This window comes from Dromaius novaehollandiae, chromosome 5, assembly GCF_036370855.1.
Source record: "Dromaius novaehollandiae isolate bDroNov1 chromosome 5, bDroNov1.hap1, whole genome shotgun sequence".
NCBI lineage: Eukaryota > Metazoa > Chordata > Aves > Casuariiformes > Dromaiidae > Dromaius > Dromaius novaehollandiae.
In genome coordinates, this window is record NC_088102.1 from 53,614,727 (window position 1) to 53,632,783 (window position 18,057).

Genomic DNA, 18,057 nt, shown 5'->3' on the forward strand with positions numbered 1-18,057 from the left:
TCACAGCCCTCTCGTGCCTTCTCCACCTTTCTGTGTTTGGACTATTTAAAAAGAAAAAACAAACAAAAAGCCCCAGGATATCTGATCCAACTCTAAAGATGAAGTAGACATTTACTTTTGTAGTCTCTCCTGCATTGCAGTGAATAGGCTTCTTTGTTGTCCTGAGTGTGCCCTTTTACAACAATATTAAACTAAACAGCTCAAAGAAATAACTATTTCTGAAAAAAAATTTCATCAAAACTTTTCTTTTTAACCTTATTGACAACCCTTCACTCCCCCAAAGTACTATTCATATTACTTTGTTAAAACAGCTCTACCAAATCAAAGTTTGTGGATTGTGTTAGCTGGCCATATTTTCTTCAAATGGAGTGTTATTAGGACAATAATATAATTAAGTTTATGATGGATGATGAAATTTCTGAAGATATTTCCTCGGGAGACTGATAGTTGGCGGTAGATGATCTGCGATGATTCCTCTGTGTGCTTACTGTATATATATTCAGCTTGTTTATTTTTCCTTTCCTTTAGTGCATGGTTCTTCTCTCTCTTTGGTATCCAGCACATCTTCTATTTATTCGACAGTGAGTATAATGAGATCAACAATCTGGGTTTACTAATTGAATTATTGAGTTGACTGGTCTTATTGTGCAAGTTACTTTTGTTGTCATCCAAGAAGGAGAAAAAAATGCACTTTTCATTTGATTGTGTTCTGTATACCAGCTCTTAGAGAAATGTTTATGTTGTTAAATAAGTTGTGGATGTTTAGCAGTATCTTCATTGGACAACAATTCATTTTTTGAATCGGTGTTTTATAGCTACTCTAAATACCTTTTGCTGCAAAGGACCTCAGTGGATCTGAGGAGATTCGAACTTCAAATTTGCTGAATAAAGTCATTCCAGCCTTGTATTTAATGATTTGCGTAGTTTAAATAGATTTTTTTTTTAATAGCATAGATCTTAATAATTGTTTAGAAGCCATTACTGTTCACTATGGCAGTAATATTTGCTCCAGAAGTATGTATTCATTTAGGTTATCTGATCCTGAAATAAGGCTTGCTGGAGTTTGAAAATACAATTTTTTAAAATATGTGTTGCATTTGCTTATTTTCTTTTGATAGTCTCGTGAAGGATTTTCCATTTAGAACACGTAATATGGAAGACTTAAATTAAGACTATACTTCGGCTGTGATGGGGAGGGAGATGAGACTGCGACATGTACACCATACCTTGCGTAGCTTTTAGCTAGCTAGTCAGGGTGTTAACTGCAGTGACCTGGGGCCAGATCAGGTTCCGGTGCACGCAAGGCTGTACAGAAGTATTCAGCAGCTGATGTTTAAACCCTATGGCTTCACTGCTCTCAGTGAAGCTCGGTTAAAGCTGGATCTTGTATTTCTGGCAAGCTACAATCACAACTTTGGGGTGTTCTTAAAGCACAACCTTTTTAAAAAGCAAACAGTGGGTAATAATTAACTTCTGAAATATGTGTTAATTAAAGAGAGTCTTTAGTTTTGAATTGTTATGCAAGTATGATGCAACCTCAGGCTTACCACACGTCCACAGCTGAAGCAAGCCTGCGTGGTACAATGGTGCGTTGAAGGGCTTGCTCTTGGAAGAGTGTACACAGCTGCTTATGAAGAAAGGTACCAACACAGTATATTATTTCACATGCTTATTTAATTATAAGCAGGCTATATGGGTAACAGCCTTGAGACCGTGATAATAAATGATTGAAAATACTGCCTTTCATTAACCTTGCCGCAAGCAAGGTCTCTGTGAAGCCAAAACCGATAACGTGTTGGGAGGATGGAAGACAGACCTTTCCTCTGGGCTGTCGTTTATAACCATGAGAGCTGCAAGGAGCAGTCTACAGTTCCTGTCTAAGTTCCTGTCTTACGTGCTGCTGCCCAGCAGGAGTGGCTCTTAATAGTGTGGCTTGGTGGGTGTAATTTTCATGGTGGCTGGTACTGGATACGTTTACATAAGGATAGTGGAGTGTGTAGCTTCCTGCCGTGCACTGCTGATAGCTTTGGTTAGAAGCTAGCCATAATACCCAAAGTTGCGTGGTGCAGGCCACAATGGGAGGTCGGTACGTTCACTTTGCATACTCAGATAACCAGCTGTGTGTCCTCAGTTTTTCCTCACCGCAGTGCCTAGGCAGCACCCAAACGGTAGTCATTTTTTTCACAGTGTCACTGTGCAATGCGAAAGTATGGTCTCCATCCCTGGCAAGCTCAGGCTGCAAATAAGGGATTTGCCCAGGACCACATGTGTTGTGTGACACTACTGGCTCTCCTGAGCTTCATGCAGTCTCTTATGCACTGATCCAGGATTTGACCCGTCCACAGTTCAAACTCGGAGGCTTGCTGTTTGGCAGGCTGAGAAATGAAGCCAAAATTCTGCATTCTTCCTGCAGGAGAAAGTATTGTGCAGGCAGCCTGCTTTCTTTCTCCTGAGGAGTAAATAAATTAGGAGATTATCCTGGATTGAATATGGATGTGGAAATCCTAAATAAGAAATTCTTATTTCAGTTTTACATACAGAAAATTTGACATGCTGGTTATGAACTGTTGCAACATCCTCATATATTTTCCTGTTTTTATTTTATAGCCTGAAGAGAAGTGTCAGTCAGAGGTAAGAGCACATTGTTTTTGACAGGCATAAATGTTCTGTCAATACACTCTGCATTTTGTGTCTTGATATTTTAATTCTCCATATTAAGGTGCAGTAAAGTGATCTTTTAAAATATATAGATTCGCAAGCTACGAAGAGAGTTGGATGCATCCCAAGAAAAAGTGTCAGCTCTGACAACTCAGTTGACTGCCAATGTGAGTACAATTCAGAGAACAAGCACTTACAGGGAATGCTTTTGATGCACCAGTTACCACCCCAGTTTTTCTAAGTGATAAAAAGATTCCAGGTGTATAACATTTGGTTCATATTGCCTGTGTGTCTGAAAATATAACTACATGCATTTGGGACCTTTCCAAAAATAGTATACTCTGCCCTACTGAATTGTCTCATGCATTTATTTAAATACTGAATTGTAATATTTAGTTGACTTTACACATATGTAAACCATCTTCAGATCTTGAAAGAATCGTTGAAGACTAGCTCTGTTTTCATAAATGTGTCTTGTTTTGATGTTTGGGTGGGATGAGATACAGATGGGGGTTTTAGTTGGTGGGAATAAAAATGTATAGGAACATGCATTGAAAAGCATTTATAGGAACTTGCATTTTCTCTTGCTTAAAAAGTGGGCTCGTGGAACGGTTAAGTAACAGTGGCACAAGGGCACTAAGAACAGATTTACAGTTATGTTTGAAGAATGAAGATATCTGACTTTTGCCGGCATGGTCAATAGTCTTACTTGTTTCCTATGAGGAAGTAATGGAAGATGGTGAATTTTTTAGGTGACACTTGGAAAAAAAGATTTTTGAAGCCAGGAGCTGCTGAGGCAACACTATGTGTGAACCTGAGCAAGTTTATTGGTATTTTCTGTGCTGTAGTCACAGATCACAGACAGCAGAAATGTGAAAAACGGAAGCTTGCTAGAAAAATAAGCAATTCTAGAATAAATAAGCTACACATGAATAGTCATCAAATCAGATCATACTTGTATCCTACGCTTATGGGAAAGGGTAAACATGAGAACACATGCTTACTGAAGAGGACATTCCTGTCCCTCAGCTCTTCGTATAGGTGAAATACTAAACTTGGCACAGTAAAGGACAGCTGTCATCTGGGCAGTGACACCTACCACAGGATGAATTCAGGGGGAAATCTGCTGTAATGTTTGCTGCAGGCATCAGAGTACTTCATCCAGCTTGCAAAATAGAAAAGGAAAGCCAACAACACAGTAAATGTGTAAGCCAAATAGAAGTGTTACAGCTGCATGTAGCTAACTGTTCAGTTGTTTTCCCAAGAGGAGGAAAAAACCTTTCAAAAATTAAATTCTTATGTTTGTACTGCAACTATGTGAGGATTGGGTACCTCAGTTGTTTTTCACCCAGATGCTCCTTTCACATGTGAGCAAGTAAGCTTTATTTTCTTTTAAATACAGACCAAATTCTCCTGCATTTGCTTGAAGGACAAGAGCTAGGGTTATTTAACAATATGATAAAAAATAAAGATGTTTATCAGCTATGCAACTCATGTTACTCTGGCTTAGTCTTGCTCCATCCTTCTTGGTTCAGTGTTTGGATTCAGTAGGCTGTTATTCAACACAGGAATTAGTAGGCACTCTTCAAGAGCAGTAAGCAGCACATGCTTTGGGAAAGTAGAAGGATCAGGGCATGTATAGTGATTCTGCCCTTGTCTGCCTATGCCAGGTCCCATTAATTTGCCCAGTAAGTTTGTGCATGGTTACTGCTGCTATCTTTAGAGGAATCATTTTTTATGCATACTGCTACTGTACTTTCTTTTCTTTCTTTATTTTTTTTTAAGAAAGTTAGCATCATTTATGACTTTTCTAATGCTTCATTCTTGCTTCATTCTTGCTTCATTCACTTTGCTAAAATTTTCATTCATTCTGTTTAAGCTTCTCAGATCTGAACTTGTCCCTCATTTGCTCATGAATCAGCTACAGCTTGCTGCAGAGATGTCTCTAAAACTGTCCTACTAACATGTTTCAGTCTCATTCTGGGATAGCTGTCTCTCTTTGGAAAATGTACTTTTTTTCCATGTAAAAGGCCAGGTCTGTACCCAGCAAACTTTAGGCAGATCAAGTCTGTTTGCGAAGACAATGCTTTATGACATTTCCTTTATAGGAGATTTTTTTTAATGCTTTTAATGTAAGCAGTTTGAATTCCTATCCTTATTTGATGTATCAAATCTTTTCTGAGTTTTTCTCTATGCACACTGCAGCCTTGATGTTATTCTGAGGCCATGTGGGGCAAGAGTTTGTGAAAAGGGTTCCTGCAAACTAGAAAGTAAAATTAGCTGTTTTCTATAGCTTGCTATCCATTTGCCCCCCCCCCTTTTAACTTCTGCAAGGAGGTGAATTGAAATTCTTGAGTATTACTGAATATTGGGTTTTTTGTTCCCTGCCCCTCCAACAGAAGCTTTTCAGTCTGTTCTTTAAATAAATATTTACATTTTCAAACACATGTAGTGAGGATTTAACTTATTTTTGCTGTTTTTCTCACAGTCTCAGCTCTGCTTGTTTTCACAGGGGCTGGTGGGAACAAGAGATGCATGTCCCCGTGTTATCGTACTGCTCATGTTTGTTTTCATTGCGAATGTGAGAACAGTTACTTAGGATAAGTCATCTGTGTGCTGGTGATGAATAAGTCTGGAATGGCGCTGTGAAAGGCTTTGCCACTCTCTGTACACTTAGGCTGAGAGAATGTCCTTTTCTGCAGGGAGAGTTTTTGCACAATTTTACTTGTGCATATATGTTTATTTTTAATGGAAAAATAAAAAGTTATTAGTTGATATGTTTATTGTAGGTCCTTGTGTAATTAAGCAAATTTTTAATTGAACTATGCCTGTGTTATTTATTCACATGCATGTACATATTTGTGTATATCTATAAAATAATGCCTTGTCGTGGCACTAGAAACATAGTTCCCTTTTATCAGGTTCCTTCCATCTTCTCGTGCTACCTTTCCATTTCTTTACTTTTTGTTCATTTCAGTTCTTGGCTCATATCCTTAATACAGTCAGTGCTGGGTTCTCGGTATTTTGGGGGGAAACAAAAAAGGGTAGCTAGTCCAAGCACCAGGAAGTTTGAGATGGTATTTGGCAAATGGGCTCTCATTGTGAGTGGGGTGCACTCAAATTTTGGAGAGGCCTTTTAGCTGCATGCAAGTGTCTCTGCTGAGCAAGCGTCCGCAGGCAGGCTGCACAACTGCACTAGTCCGGTGGCCGTCGTTGTCCCTCTCTGCAGAGGAGGTGTCTTCGGACTCAGCTGGCTTCACTGGCTTGCCGAGTTCGCCCGTTGGATAGCACAGCGTGATGAGCTCTACCTCTGTGACTCCCGTGGTCTGTTTGCCTGAAGACAAATCTCTTCATCTTAAGAAACTGACCTTGATATTACTCATTTTGCTGATATATTATCTGCTGTCCAGTGTAGGGAAAGGATGAGCAACCAACTTGGGTTGGACATGGATAGCTAAGCATGACTTGTTCAATTACTTACTTAGATGGCTATGAATTTTCAAATTAACTTTCTATGTTTTCTAGTAAACATACAACTTTAAAATCTAAAAATATTAATCTTCATGTAGTGATTTTAAGATTCCACATATTTAGGATCATAGCTTAAAAATAAGGGGGGGAAAAACCTTGTTATGGGTTTATTAGTCTCCTTCACTATTCCCTTGGCTTGCAAAATTCGGCAGTATTTGGGCTGTCTTGTGCAAAGTCTGCTGGCTGTCTGGGTTACCAGTTTTTTCAAATCTCTGAGCTGTTAGTCTGTAAGCAGTATGATAGCCATCTCTAGTCTGCGTTTCTTTTACTGTAAAGTTAACACGTCAGTATGTGATAGTATTTTTATGACTTCATTTAAAAATGTTTGGAAAAAAACACTTTTTTTAAGCTCTTCTAAATATCAATTCTTCAGACATTTTAACGAACTTCTAACCTAATTGTAGTTCCAGAGAACCAAAGTTTTATATGTAGTCTCTAGCATTTGGCAATAAAAACAATCATTTTTCTTTGCCTTCAGAAGCATTTAGTTCTCTCAATTATCATCACATACTTAATCATTGCTTATGAGAAAATGAAGATGGTGCCATTTCAAGCTTTCTCTGTTCATCTAAAATGCACACTTAAATTGCCTTCTAATATGTTTAAATTGAAACACTTCCAAGTTTTATAGGATATTTTATACTCTTTTACTTGATTTCATTTCTGTTATATGATTTTCCAGTTGGCTTTTAATGACAATACTGTTAAGAAACAAAGCTACTGCTCCTTTCTTTACTTGACACAAAACCATTAAATATAAACAGTGTTACAAAAATGTCCTTGGTGTAAGACCTTCCCATAGCAACTTCTTATGGTTTTTTTGAGTTCTCGTCATTTAGTTTAGTACAGATTATGTAAATCTCGACTTTTTAATTAAAAAATTAGAAGTATCATGAGAGAATCTTGAAAATTCTCTGATGCAAACTTGTACTCTTGTCTGTCTTTTTCTATGTTAAATTTCAGTTCTGTTTTCCGCTGTATCAAGGCCACTAGAGAAGTCTGGAATTCAGGGGGAAATATAAAGAAAGTATTTATCTAGTTGGAGGGCAGTTTCTGGGTCACCTTCTATATCTAAAAGTTTGTTTTCTATTTTACTTCATACTTTATTTCTTCCTTTCTATTTTATTTTACTTTTCAGGGCATCCACCTAAAACTTACGAGTTTATGAGTGCTCCTGTCTTTTTTTTTTTTTTATTGCCGTCTAGAAGAGCTTTAAAATTTTTGCCAAAAGCTCTGTGGCAAGAGTTACCTCAACTGTGTAAGAGGGTACTTGAAGACTATCACAAAGTAACTCTACAGATGCTAATAAAGGCTCATATAAAAAGTCAGAGATCAAGTCTCCATTCAAAAACGTAATAGCAAGAGATGTTTGAGCATGTTTTATTTTGTCTCTTTTTCCTTCCTGCATTTCGTGATAGGAGATCTGTTTTCCAAAGTGTTTGGCATCAGCTGCCGCCCGGCGGGGCATGGTTTATAGCCCCAGACTGCAGGATTTCAGAGCGTGCTGCTAGCAGTCACTTTACATGAGTGGGCTGTCGCTTCTAAAGTTTTGCAATTGGTCTGTTGCCTTTGGCACTTCTAATTTTCCACAATTAAATTATTCCTGGTAATTTGTTTATAAACATTTTGACAATGTATGCTCAACTCATATGACCTTTTCTAATCTCTCGTATTTTCTCTATCATTTAGACAACAAAAAAATGAAATACACTAAGTAGTACATTTAAATACCTGCATAAATATCCTTGTTTGTGGGGGAGAGCAGAATACTCACTCTTCTGTGTCATTTAACTTTCAGGCTCACCTTGTGGCAGCATTTGAGCAGAGTCTGGGAAACATGACCATTAGACTGCAGAGCCTGACAATGACAGCTGAGCAAAAGGCAAGTCTGAGAGGTATTTGTGGAAGGTATAGTTATAACGATGTGTATCCCAGATGGGCAGATCCAAGATGACTTTTAAGGATTGTCACAGCTGTGGTGCTTTTGACAGATTTAGATGGAAGCTGAACTTCTCAGTCACATCTAAAGTAAAATGTGTATGTGATTTAGACCAATTTATTGGGAAGACCTTAAGGCGAGGGGAAGAGCACTGTCAATACAGAAGTCTGAAGTTCTGTTCCCAGCTTTGTTGCTCTTGCTCCTTCGGTAGCTGTGGAAAAGATCACGTATGCTGTTTGCCTTAGTTTTCTCAATTGTAGTAAAGTAGTAAAATGTAAGAAAAACTTGGTAGAAAATACTTTTTTGCTTCACTGGTATGTTAGGACAGCCAATCAGGTTATTCCTACAAAGTATTGCTTTGGATGCTAGCCGTCAGGATTGCATCTTTTTATGATGTTTTTCTTCCCAGTGCATCCACACATGTGCATGTCCAAAAGAAATACTATGACAAAGCATTGCAAGATAAACAACACTGGATTTTTAAGCAGTGTACCTGAATATACATTATTTCTGTATTAAAGAGCATTGAGTGTTACAGTAACCAAGCTATTTTGTAGTCTGTTGAGGGTGTGCTTCCTCAGGTAGGTCAAACCTCATTTTCATCTCTTTTTACATATGTATTCTATGAATGCTCTACCAAGTACCAGGGCTCAGCTCGAAAGATAGCACCTTGGGAGTCATTAGATACCATCTGTGTTTTCAGACGTATCACCAGTTTTGTTTCGTATTCAAGGATTCAGAACTGAATGAGTTAAGGAAGACTATCGAACTGCTGAAGAAGCAAAATGCTGCTGCCCAGGCTGCCATTAATGGAGTCATCAACACACCTGAGCTCAACTGCAAAGGTGGGAAGCAAGCACTACATTTAGCAACTGTGCAGTGCTCATGAGACTTGAATCCTCTTGGTAATATCTGATGTAACTGTACGTGACAGAGATCTGTTTTGTCTCATGACCACGCTCTAGTTACTCGGTTTGGTATAATGTGGGTTTTTAAATGGTTATCTACGTAAATAGTACGGTAAATTCTACATAGGTAAATGAATGTGTTAGATAACTGAGAAGGCATTTTAACAGAATTTTTCTGTATGATCTCTCTGAATTTATTGTCAGCATTTAGTAATTCACCCCTCTGGATTCTCATAGAAAAAGGGAGCAAAGAAGCCCTTTTCCAAGCTATGGCATGCTGTGTAACGGCCTTTTTTTCTTCAGCATTTTCTATAATTTCCTGAATGTGATTTTCCTGAATTTGACTGAATGCAGTCTTGTAATATCTCACTTCTATTACTCCTGGTGATTTACACTGGGACAGATTGTCGAAGAAAAGGTTGGAAGCATCCGTATCTAAAATTTTAATCTCTTCATGAGAAACAAGGATTAGGTAGCACTGCTTTGAACTACACAGTGCCTCAGTTGGTGTAAGTGATTGTAAATGTGTTTATTTCCCAAAATATTTCTTTGGAATTGAATGATTAACACAGAAATCAAATTTCTTAAATAATTTTGACATTGCCTCCCATTAATGTTCAGGTGCTGGAGCTGCTCAGCCCACAGACCTGCGGATCCGAAGGCAGCACTCTTCAGATAGCGTCTCTAGTATTAACAGTGCAACCAGTCACTCCAGTGTGGGAAGCAACATCGAAAGTGATTCAAAGAAAAAGAAAAGGAAGAACTGGGTGAGTGTATTTTAACAGATTGCGTGAGGTTTATATAAAATTGTCAGGACATGCACAGTGAAATCTAGCCGTTCAACTCCTCCTTCCTGCATTTCATGCAACAGGTCAGCACAAGGACTATGCACTGTTTAAGTCCTATGTAAACTCTCTTTTGAAGACTTAATTGAGTCGTAAGTGATGTATATGCTTGTGTTGACTCTGCATAGGAATGAATTTTACCTGAGCAGCCAAAAGGCCAGTCTTAAAGCAGAAATAACTGTCAAACATCAGTTTTGGCTAGAAGTAATACGGTGTCCAACCCCTTAGGGAAAACTCCACATCTGTCATTAAAGTAAAACGAATCCGTAATGAGAGAATATCTTTACTTTTTTTTCTTTTTGGCTTATAGTGCTTTCTTCTGTCAAGTGAACGTTACACACTTTCTGAGATCTCTGTTTTGAACATTACCATGGAGCTCTACAAGAAAAAAAAAATCAATTTAAAAAAAATTATTGTGATAGACATTTATTCCACAAGGTTTTGCAATACTTACCTTTCATTTCCGATTTTTCCTTCTTTGCTCATCATTTACTGTGTACAAGGTACCCTGTACTGGAGGAAAGGTACATCCTATTGAACTCCATTTTGAATTAGACCATAACTGCCTTAGTGACCTTAGTCTGATTGTAGTTTGGACTGAAGTCCCTAGTTCCTATAATGTAGCCAGCAAAGCAATCCACCCCTTCCTTCCCACTGAATTTAAATCTTAGATCTTTTGAGTATACAGATAAATCTGTATTGCTATAAAATGTTGTTTGAGCTGGGAAAAGTTTGACCTGTGTTTGCATGTGATCCTCTTAGAAAGTTCTATGAAACTCCTGTACAATAAGAAACAGTTTCTTGAGTAGGATCTTATTTTAATGTCCCTTTTATCCCAGTGGTTTCACTTTGATATGTTGCTAGCTCCTTCATAAGAGTAGTATTTCTTCTCTGCCCCTAAAATCATTGGTTAAATGGAAACAGTCATCTCCAAATCCTTGTCATGCTGATTAATATGTCAGTTACAGACAAGGTAAACTGCTGTAACTTGTTAATTGCTAGTGACTCACTCAATTTCTGTGAGATAAATTTTTTGTGATCATTAAGCCTTAGTTAAGATAAATACACATTTTTTAAATTTTTTGTTTTAGCTTATGTTCTTTGTTATTGTAACCTAGTAAATCTTATCCTATAGCAGCCAACAGTTCTCATTCAACACATGACTATCTTTAAGGAAGGTTAAGGAAACATCTCTTTATTATAAAGAGGAATAAACAAATTATAAAGAGGAATAAACCAATTATAAAGAAGAATAGATAAAAAGTGGAAGAAACAGGACAGTAATTTATTTTTTATTGAAAATGAGCACATTGTTGTTGTAAAATGAAGAAGCTAAATCAGGATTTTATCGAGAAAATGTGTAAGTTGTGTTTGACTCGCACATTGTTTATTTCACAAGTACTGGTGACATGCTCAGCCAAAATCTTTGTATCATATGTAGGAGCAATGTAGCTGACCATTCAGGGCTAAAACAAAATATTTTCAATGTTCCTTACTGTAGAAATCTTAGTCTAGTTAAAAATGACTTTCAGCTCATATTGAACCAGGCTCTTTGCAACATGTAGTTTGCGATAGTGTTAAGCAGTGTTTAACTGCAGCTTCAGGATAACATCAGTTTAGTCAGATTAATATTCAGTTTTCTACTTGTTTGGTAAATGGCAGTCCTGTTAAAAAGGACTTTTTAGTTGCAGATAGGTAGAGAAGATTCAGTGTCTTCTGCTGGTGAAATACCTGTTCCTGCAAAGAACAAAATATTAACTTGGTTGTTAGCCAAAGATCTCTTCTGAACCATGGAGAAAATATAGTTTAAGTAGTTAAGAGATCTGGATCTTGTTTCCCTCAAGTAGTGCAAAAATGAATGGTTGTTTGAACCACCCGTTTCTAGAATATATAGGGCTCCAGTTTTAAAGTATCTGTTGGTATTTGTTGATTATTGGTCATGTTTGTCTTAGAAATCCAAAGCTTTCCTTGTCACTGGCTTTATCTGTTAAAACATGTCTTTTTTCCTTCCTCCTCCTCCTCCCTTTTGCTTGCACTTCTTCCGGCAGGTCAATGAGGTAAGGAAGACCTACTTTAAACTATGAAATACAAAGCTAACCCACCCATTTACATGACTAACCATTTCAGCATCATTAACCTTGTCTGAGCCATGTTACGTTACAGCTGCAAGTTACAACATTGCTGTAAAACCCACTGCACTGAACAGAATTTTGTATTTGTTATAAAATAGCTATCTTAAAAACAGGAGGCATTGATATCTAGTCCTGCTGAGAATTTACCTTATTAATCTCATAAAATAGTTTAGGAAAATAAGCTTTTGTTTTGATTTTCTTTTACCCCTATTAAAAATACATGTGAATATGGCTGTATTGTTTGGAATATTTGCATGTTAGAGTTTTTATTCCGTGGCTTTGTTGTCTGCTTTCGTTGTTAATGATGTCTCCACTGTTGTGGTGTTTTTCCAGTTACGCAGCTCCTTCAAGCAAGCTTTTGGTAAAAAAAAATCTCCCAAGTCAGCATCTTCTCATTCAGATATTGAGGAGATGACCGATTCTTCGTTACCTTCATCACCAAAGCTACCGCACCATAACTCAACTGTTGCAACACCATTGCTGAGAGCTTCTCATTCCAATTCTCTGTAAGTAGGTTTTTTGTTTGGTGGTTTCTTTTTTTTTTTTTTTTTTGCTTTTGTAGTAAGTGATTTGGAAATGCCAGATTTGGAAAATGAAGTAGAAGGAATATCACTGTGCTGGGCAGAGCAATAGAGAAAGACCGTGTTTAGGAAAGATCCTGGTTTTACAGGACACTCTAGGCCACTTTCCAGAATCAAACAGATTCTGTGTTAGAATCTGCAGATCTGTATAAGCACCACAACTGTTTGACGGCTGTTCAATTTACACGTTACCAAAAGCAGTTGCTCGCCATGAGGCCACAGTAGAGGACACAGTGGCCCAGCAAAGACTGTCCTGCAGAGCAGAGCTGGTCTGTTGCCACTGGCTTGGTCCTACTCCCAAGGGATGTTTTTACTGTCTGCCAGACAGAAGCCGTGTTTTGCTAAGTGCATTGTATCTGGTAAAATCCTTAACCCTGTCATAGTGGCAAAACAATGAGCAAAGATTCTACTGCCTGCTTTGACTGTTCTGTAGTCTGCATAGATTACAAGCAGAAGATAGGAAAGCTGAATTTATATGTAGGCTGATTCCCAGCCCAGTGCCTTAGCATTGCTAGGAATCCAAAAATCACTATACTTTTACCACAGTATAGTTTAATATTTTATTGGGGTGTTCTCTCAGCAGAATGTGTTCTGTATGAAGAATTATTTCTAGCCAGGGTGACCTTGGAGTGCAATACTAATTGGATCTCTTGCTATTAGTGAGTCAAACCAGGTCAGGTCTGGGATTTTGTTTTCTCTGTTGGCTAAAGACAACTCCTATTGTACTAACCTGCAGTGATGAGTTCCTGGTTAAGTAGACAGATTCAGATAAAGGTAAGAATTTACTGGGAATCAAACATCACAGTTTAGCAATAGAGCTGAACTGATCTAACATCTTGCATCTGATGAATGGAGACAATCTACTCCTCCTTCCTTCTGTACCTCCTCGCCACCTTTGCCTGATTCTTCCCTTGCGCTGGTTCTGCTATTTATCAGGCAATTCCACTGAGACGATTCAACGTGCTAAATTATGTGAAAAGTAATATGACAAAAAATGTGAATATTTTTTTCCTGGGTTAGCGAGTTGAATTGGCTCAGTTCCAGAAATGGCATGGGGGCGTGACAGCACAGCCAGGAGAAGGCTGGGCAATGAGGAGTGAGAACAAAATTGCTCCTTTTGACAGTAGCAAGTTATTAGATGGGCTCATCTGTGTGACCAAACCATACCCATCTGCTTGTGTTTGTATGAGAATGAAATATAGGCTTTAAAGTCAGGACTTCTGCTTTGTTGCTTAACCCACTTTACATTCATGGGAAAGCTGCACATGATCTTGATGTTTCATTTTGGCCACGTAGGAAATGAAGTTAAACAATTGCCTTAGGGCACTGTTGAGTCTGAACTCACATTTACAGCATGATTGGAAAACTTTGTAAAACAGATTTTCTGTCAGTGTTGTCAGTTGCTTCTTTACTTGAGTAGGATAAATACAGAAGGTTGTCAGAGATAGCACTGTCAAACATATAATTATCAGATAGCCTTATGAACTTGTAGATGTCCTACAAAACTTCCAGCCTGATTTCAAATCAAATGCATTTGAATACATACCCAAACTTGAATTTTTGCCCATCACTTGTTTTCGTTTGAAGAGGTGAAAACAATAGCAATAGTTTTCAGCCAAATAACGGTGGTGAAATATTAGTATCAGAAGATAATCTCCTGTGACTTTTATAAAGGTTCTCCAGTCTTTTGACCCTAACTCGATGAGTTTCTCGTGACTGCAGCAAGTTGTGCTTTAGAACTCCGAGGCCAGAAAATTGGCAAATGATGATCCCATCTATCGTCAGTCAAAATACTATGTGCCTACATCTCGTCTTGACAAGACTCTTGAAAGCGAAAGGCTAAACACAAACTAAGAAAAGAGCAAATACATGGACTGAGGGAAGGATAGAGTGTGTATTTTGGCTTATTGGCTTTTTGGTGGGGAAAACATCTCTCATTAACCTGACTTAGGGAGAGACATTTTAAATGAAATCTCCCTCAAAGCATGCAGCTGTGTAGTTAGTTGATCTTTATATAGATACACTTACATGTGTGCTGAAATGCTATTCATCCAGAATCTTTCTGGGGGGAGGAGGGAAGAACACCAGGAAATTTTTTTTAAGCACGAGTGCTTTAAAGTGAACAGGAATTTATCATGCTTGAGTAGGTGTAGAGTTCCAAAGCCCTCCAGAACATTTCAGGGAAACCCAGCTGTGCACACCTGGTGAGCTTTAAATCTTTCCGTAAACTCATCAATCTCCAACCGACTGCTGCTACTGCCTGTACCCCCTTAACTTACTTGGGTTTTGGCTTTAAAATGCTTCCTTTATAGCAATTACCATGAAAAAAGATGAACACTATCCAGTACTAGGTGATTTCCAGAATTGTTTCATATGCTGATTAAAGAAAAATTAACTTCAGACATATCTATTTGACTAGTCTCTAATTTTTCCGTGAGTTATTTAACACCTGATTTACATTATCACTGATGCAATAAACCAAAACTGTTGCCTCGATCCTGTGGAGTAAGAGAGGGTTTTTTTTCATTTTACTAGTCAATGCCAGATAAACACTATGAAAATTAACAAGTGATCTAGTTTAATGCCTATTTTTCAATCTTCTCCAGTATTTCTGAATGCACTGACAGTGAAGCTGAAACAGTCATGCAGCTACGCAATGAGCTAAGAGACAAAGAGATGAAGTTGACTGATATTCGTCTGGAAGCCCTTAGCTCTGCTCATCAGCTTGACCAGCTTCGGGAGGCGATGAACAGAATGCAGGTAGGAAATAACCACCCTAAATATTACAGTGTATGTTCATGTGCTAAAGACTGGTCATTCCACACCCTGTACAGATTTTAAAGTAATTCTGAAGTTTTTGAATGCTTGTTAAAAGTCCCATTTTGCTTCCTTACAATGTTATGCCCAATGCTTAGTTAAAAATCAAATAGAATGGATTTTGCCTCCCTGAACTCTGCAACCATAATAATTTCAACCTTAGAAACCTATGGGGAGACCATTTCACTGACTAATAGCAGTCTCTTAAACAGTTGCCATGCTCTACCTTGAAGTGGCTGAATTTCAGTGTTCAGTAAATTCCCATGTATTTATGTTTTGTAGGATACTTTAAGAAGTTTTATGGAAGGGATATTATAATAATTAAAGATCATAACTTTATTAAAACAAATTAAAATATTAAGAAAATTGCATTTTTACTAAACTAGTATTTATTTTTCAGTTACTTTTGTTACTCTCTTTTAAGTGTATGTTTTCACTGTGCCTCCTAACTAATGAATTGTCTTTTGAAGAGTGAGATTGAAAAATTAAAAGCAGAAAATGATCGGCTGAAATCTGAAAACCACGGCAGCTGTAGCAGGGCTCAGTCTCAAGTTTCCATTTCATCCTCCCCAAGACATTCAGTGGGTCTCTCTCAACACAGTTTGAACCTCACGGAGTCAACCAGTCTCGGTGAGTTTAATGAGAAAGGCGGTGGGCAGGTTTTATCCTGTACTTGGAAGATTCGGTTTGGTTAGCCATGGAAAAATGAAAGCATGAGAATTATTAGCAGCTAAGGTGTGGAAATATGTCAGGAGCTGGCAAAAAGCCTTCACTTCGAATGTCATCATAGGTCTGCTACACCCCAGAGCGTGGTTGTCCAATTATGAGCTCAGCTACAGAGAGTCGTGTTCAGAGCCATTTAATGGTGTACGTTTGCCAGGGAGGTGTTTTATTTGGTAGGAAGGAAAATACAGAGTAACTGACTAATAATTTTCAGTGACCTTCCCTTTTTAAGAGTAGTCTTTGTATTTGGTAGGGGAGTCAGTAAACCTGGTTCTCACATTTTATCTCTGGGCATGAGAAGCCCAGATGTGGTGTGGTTTGACTACAGTTAGAAGCATGAGTGTAAACCAGAATTGCTTTCATTGTTGTCAAGATACAGCTGCGCAGCCGTTGATGTTTTCTGTTCACAGACATGCTGTTAGATGACCCTGGCGATGGCTCTGCTCGGAAAGAAGGAGGCAGGCATGTTAAAATAGTTGTCAACTTTCAGGATGAAATAAAATGGAAGGAGGTGAGTTGTATTTTGTCCCTAGCTTTGAAATATAAGCGACTTTGGATATGAATTCTCTGCCACGTTCCAGTCTGTTTTGCAGGCAGTTATTTGCAAAACATTTTTAAAATTTTCTCAGCAAAATAATTCACCAGTGTGTCACTGCTGATAGATAAGGCAATCACTAAGCTCCCGCTTCCTTAGAACTGCAGAATGTCAACAACTCTGGTTCAAGTTGCCTTATGGGAGTAGTCTGCAACAGGGTTGTGGGGCATTTGTTTGTTTGTTTGTTTACAATTTCTCACTAGTGCCATCAGCACCGGTGCTAACCAGTGTCAGTAATGTAGCGTTGCTAGTCTAGACCATGTGTCAGTGATGTAGGTGATATGTTACAGTTTAAGCATTTCAATATCTCTGAAAGCCAGGCCCCTTTTTCAGCTTCAAGGAAGTCAGCAAACTCACCTTCCTTTGGGATAGTGTATGTTCAAGACTGATATGTTAAAAGCTGCAGAAAGCCTTTGGACCTTTCTGTTATTTAAGCTTTAATAAAATTTTAACTAATAATGGAAATAATTCAAAATGTAGATGAGGTGCACTGGAAGTGTTAGAAGCACCTGTCTTTCACAAAAACTAATGGATCCAAACTGGGAGATCTGTATCTTACCATTCTAGTTTGGGTTGTCCTCGCAGGTACAAGCATTGTGTTCTGAATCTGTCCTCTTTCAGATGTTCTCCATTATCCAGTAATTTAAAGAATCCTAGACACCCAAATACATTTCAAATATTGTATATTGCAGCCCACTCCACATGTGCAATGCACGCATGAATCTACTACACAATCTTTGCTAAGCACTGACCTTGCTATCTCACGTTGTGAGCACCAGCTCCACAGTAAAAGTGCATTTAAGAAATAATTTGATAACCCTTGTATATACTTGTAGTAAAGGGGTAACAAAAACCTGAATAATTGGAAGTAAAAATGTCTCAACAGATCTTTCCATTAAATACCAATTTTGCTTTAATAAATTACAGCCCTGGATAAGCAAATTAAACAGTATGACTGTTTTGCTGATTCTGTTGGACTCCATTGTATGCTCACAGTCAGTTAAGTTACTGTGTGAAAATGATTCCTTACGTGACATTGCACCGAAGTCTTGTGATGGAAATCAGTTTTTCTTCAGTGAGTATTTCATAGCAAGTGCAGTTATAGAAGAACAGAGGAATGAGTTGGATTCTGTTTTTTCTTCTCTGCCTTAGAAATCAGACATAAAATTATGAACTAAAATGCTGTAATATACCAAATACAATACACAAATTGTAGAATTTTTAGTAATTTCACTGGATTTCTGTCTATGGTAGCATTTCTAGAAATAAATAGGACAAAACTTTGTAGTGTAACACATTTTATTGAGAAGTCATAGAAAGCTGAATAT

At 37.9% G+C, this 18,057-nt stretch overlaps 1 protein-coding gene across 9 annotated transcripts in view; it reads left to right on the plus strand.

The window, feature by feature from the left end:
* NAV2 (neuron navigator 2) overlaps nt 1-18,057 on the plus strand; it is a 451,621-nt gene that overhangs the window by 416,949 nt on the left and 16,615 nt on the right. For all 9 annotated transcript variants that reach the window (XM_064512842.1, XM_064512840.1, XM_064512843.1 and 6 more), the window contains 10 exons: nt 529-581; nt 2,608-2,631; nt 2,751-2,825; nt 7,988-8,071; nt 8,862-8,973; nt 9,658-9,803; nt 12,347-12,519; nt 15,201-15,354; nt 15,882-16,041; nt 16,545-16,645. In XM_064512842.1, the coding sequence (XP_064368912.1) occupies nt 529-581; nt 2,608-2,631; nt 2,751-2,825; nt 7,988-8,071; nt 8,862-8,973; nt 9,658-9,803; nt 12,347-12,519; nt 15,201-15,354; nt 15,882-16,041; nt 16,545-16,645 (1,082 nt within the window). The remainder of the gene's footprint in view (nt 1-528; nt 582-2,607; nt 2,632-2,750; nt 2,826-7,987; nt 8,072-8,861; nt 8,974-9,657; nt 9,804-12,346; nt 12,520-15,200; nt 15,355-15,881; nt 16,042-16,544; nt 16,646-18,057) is intronic.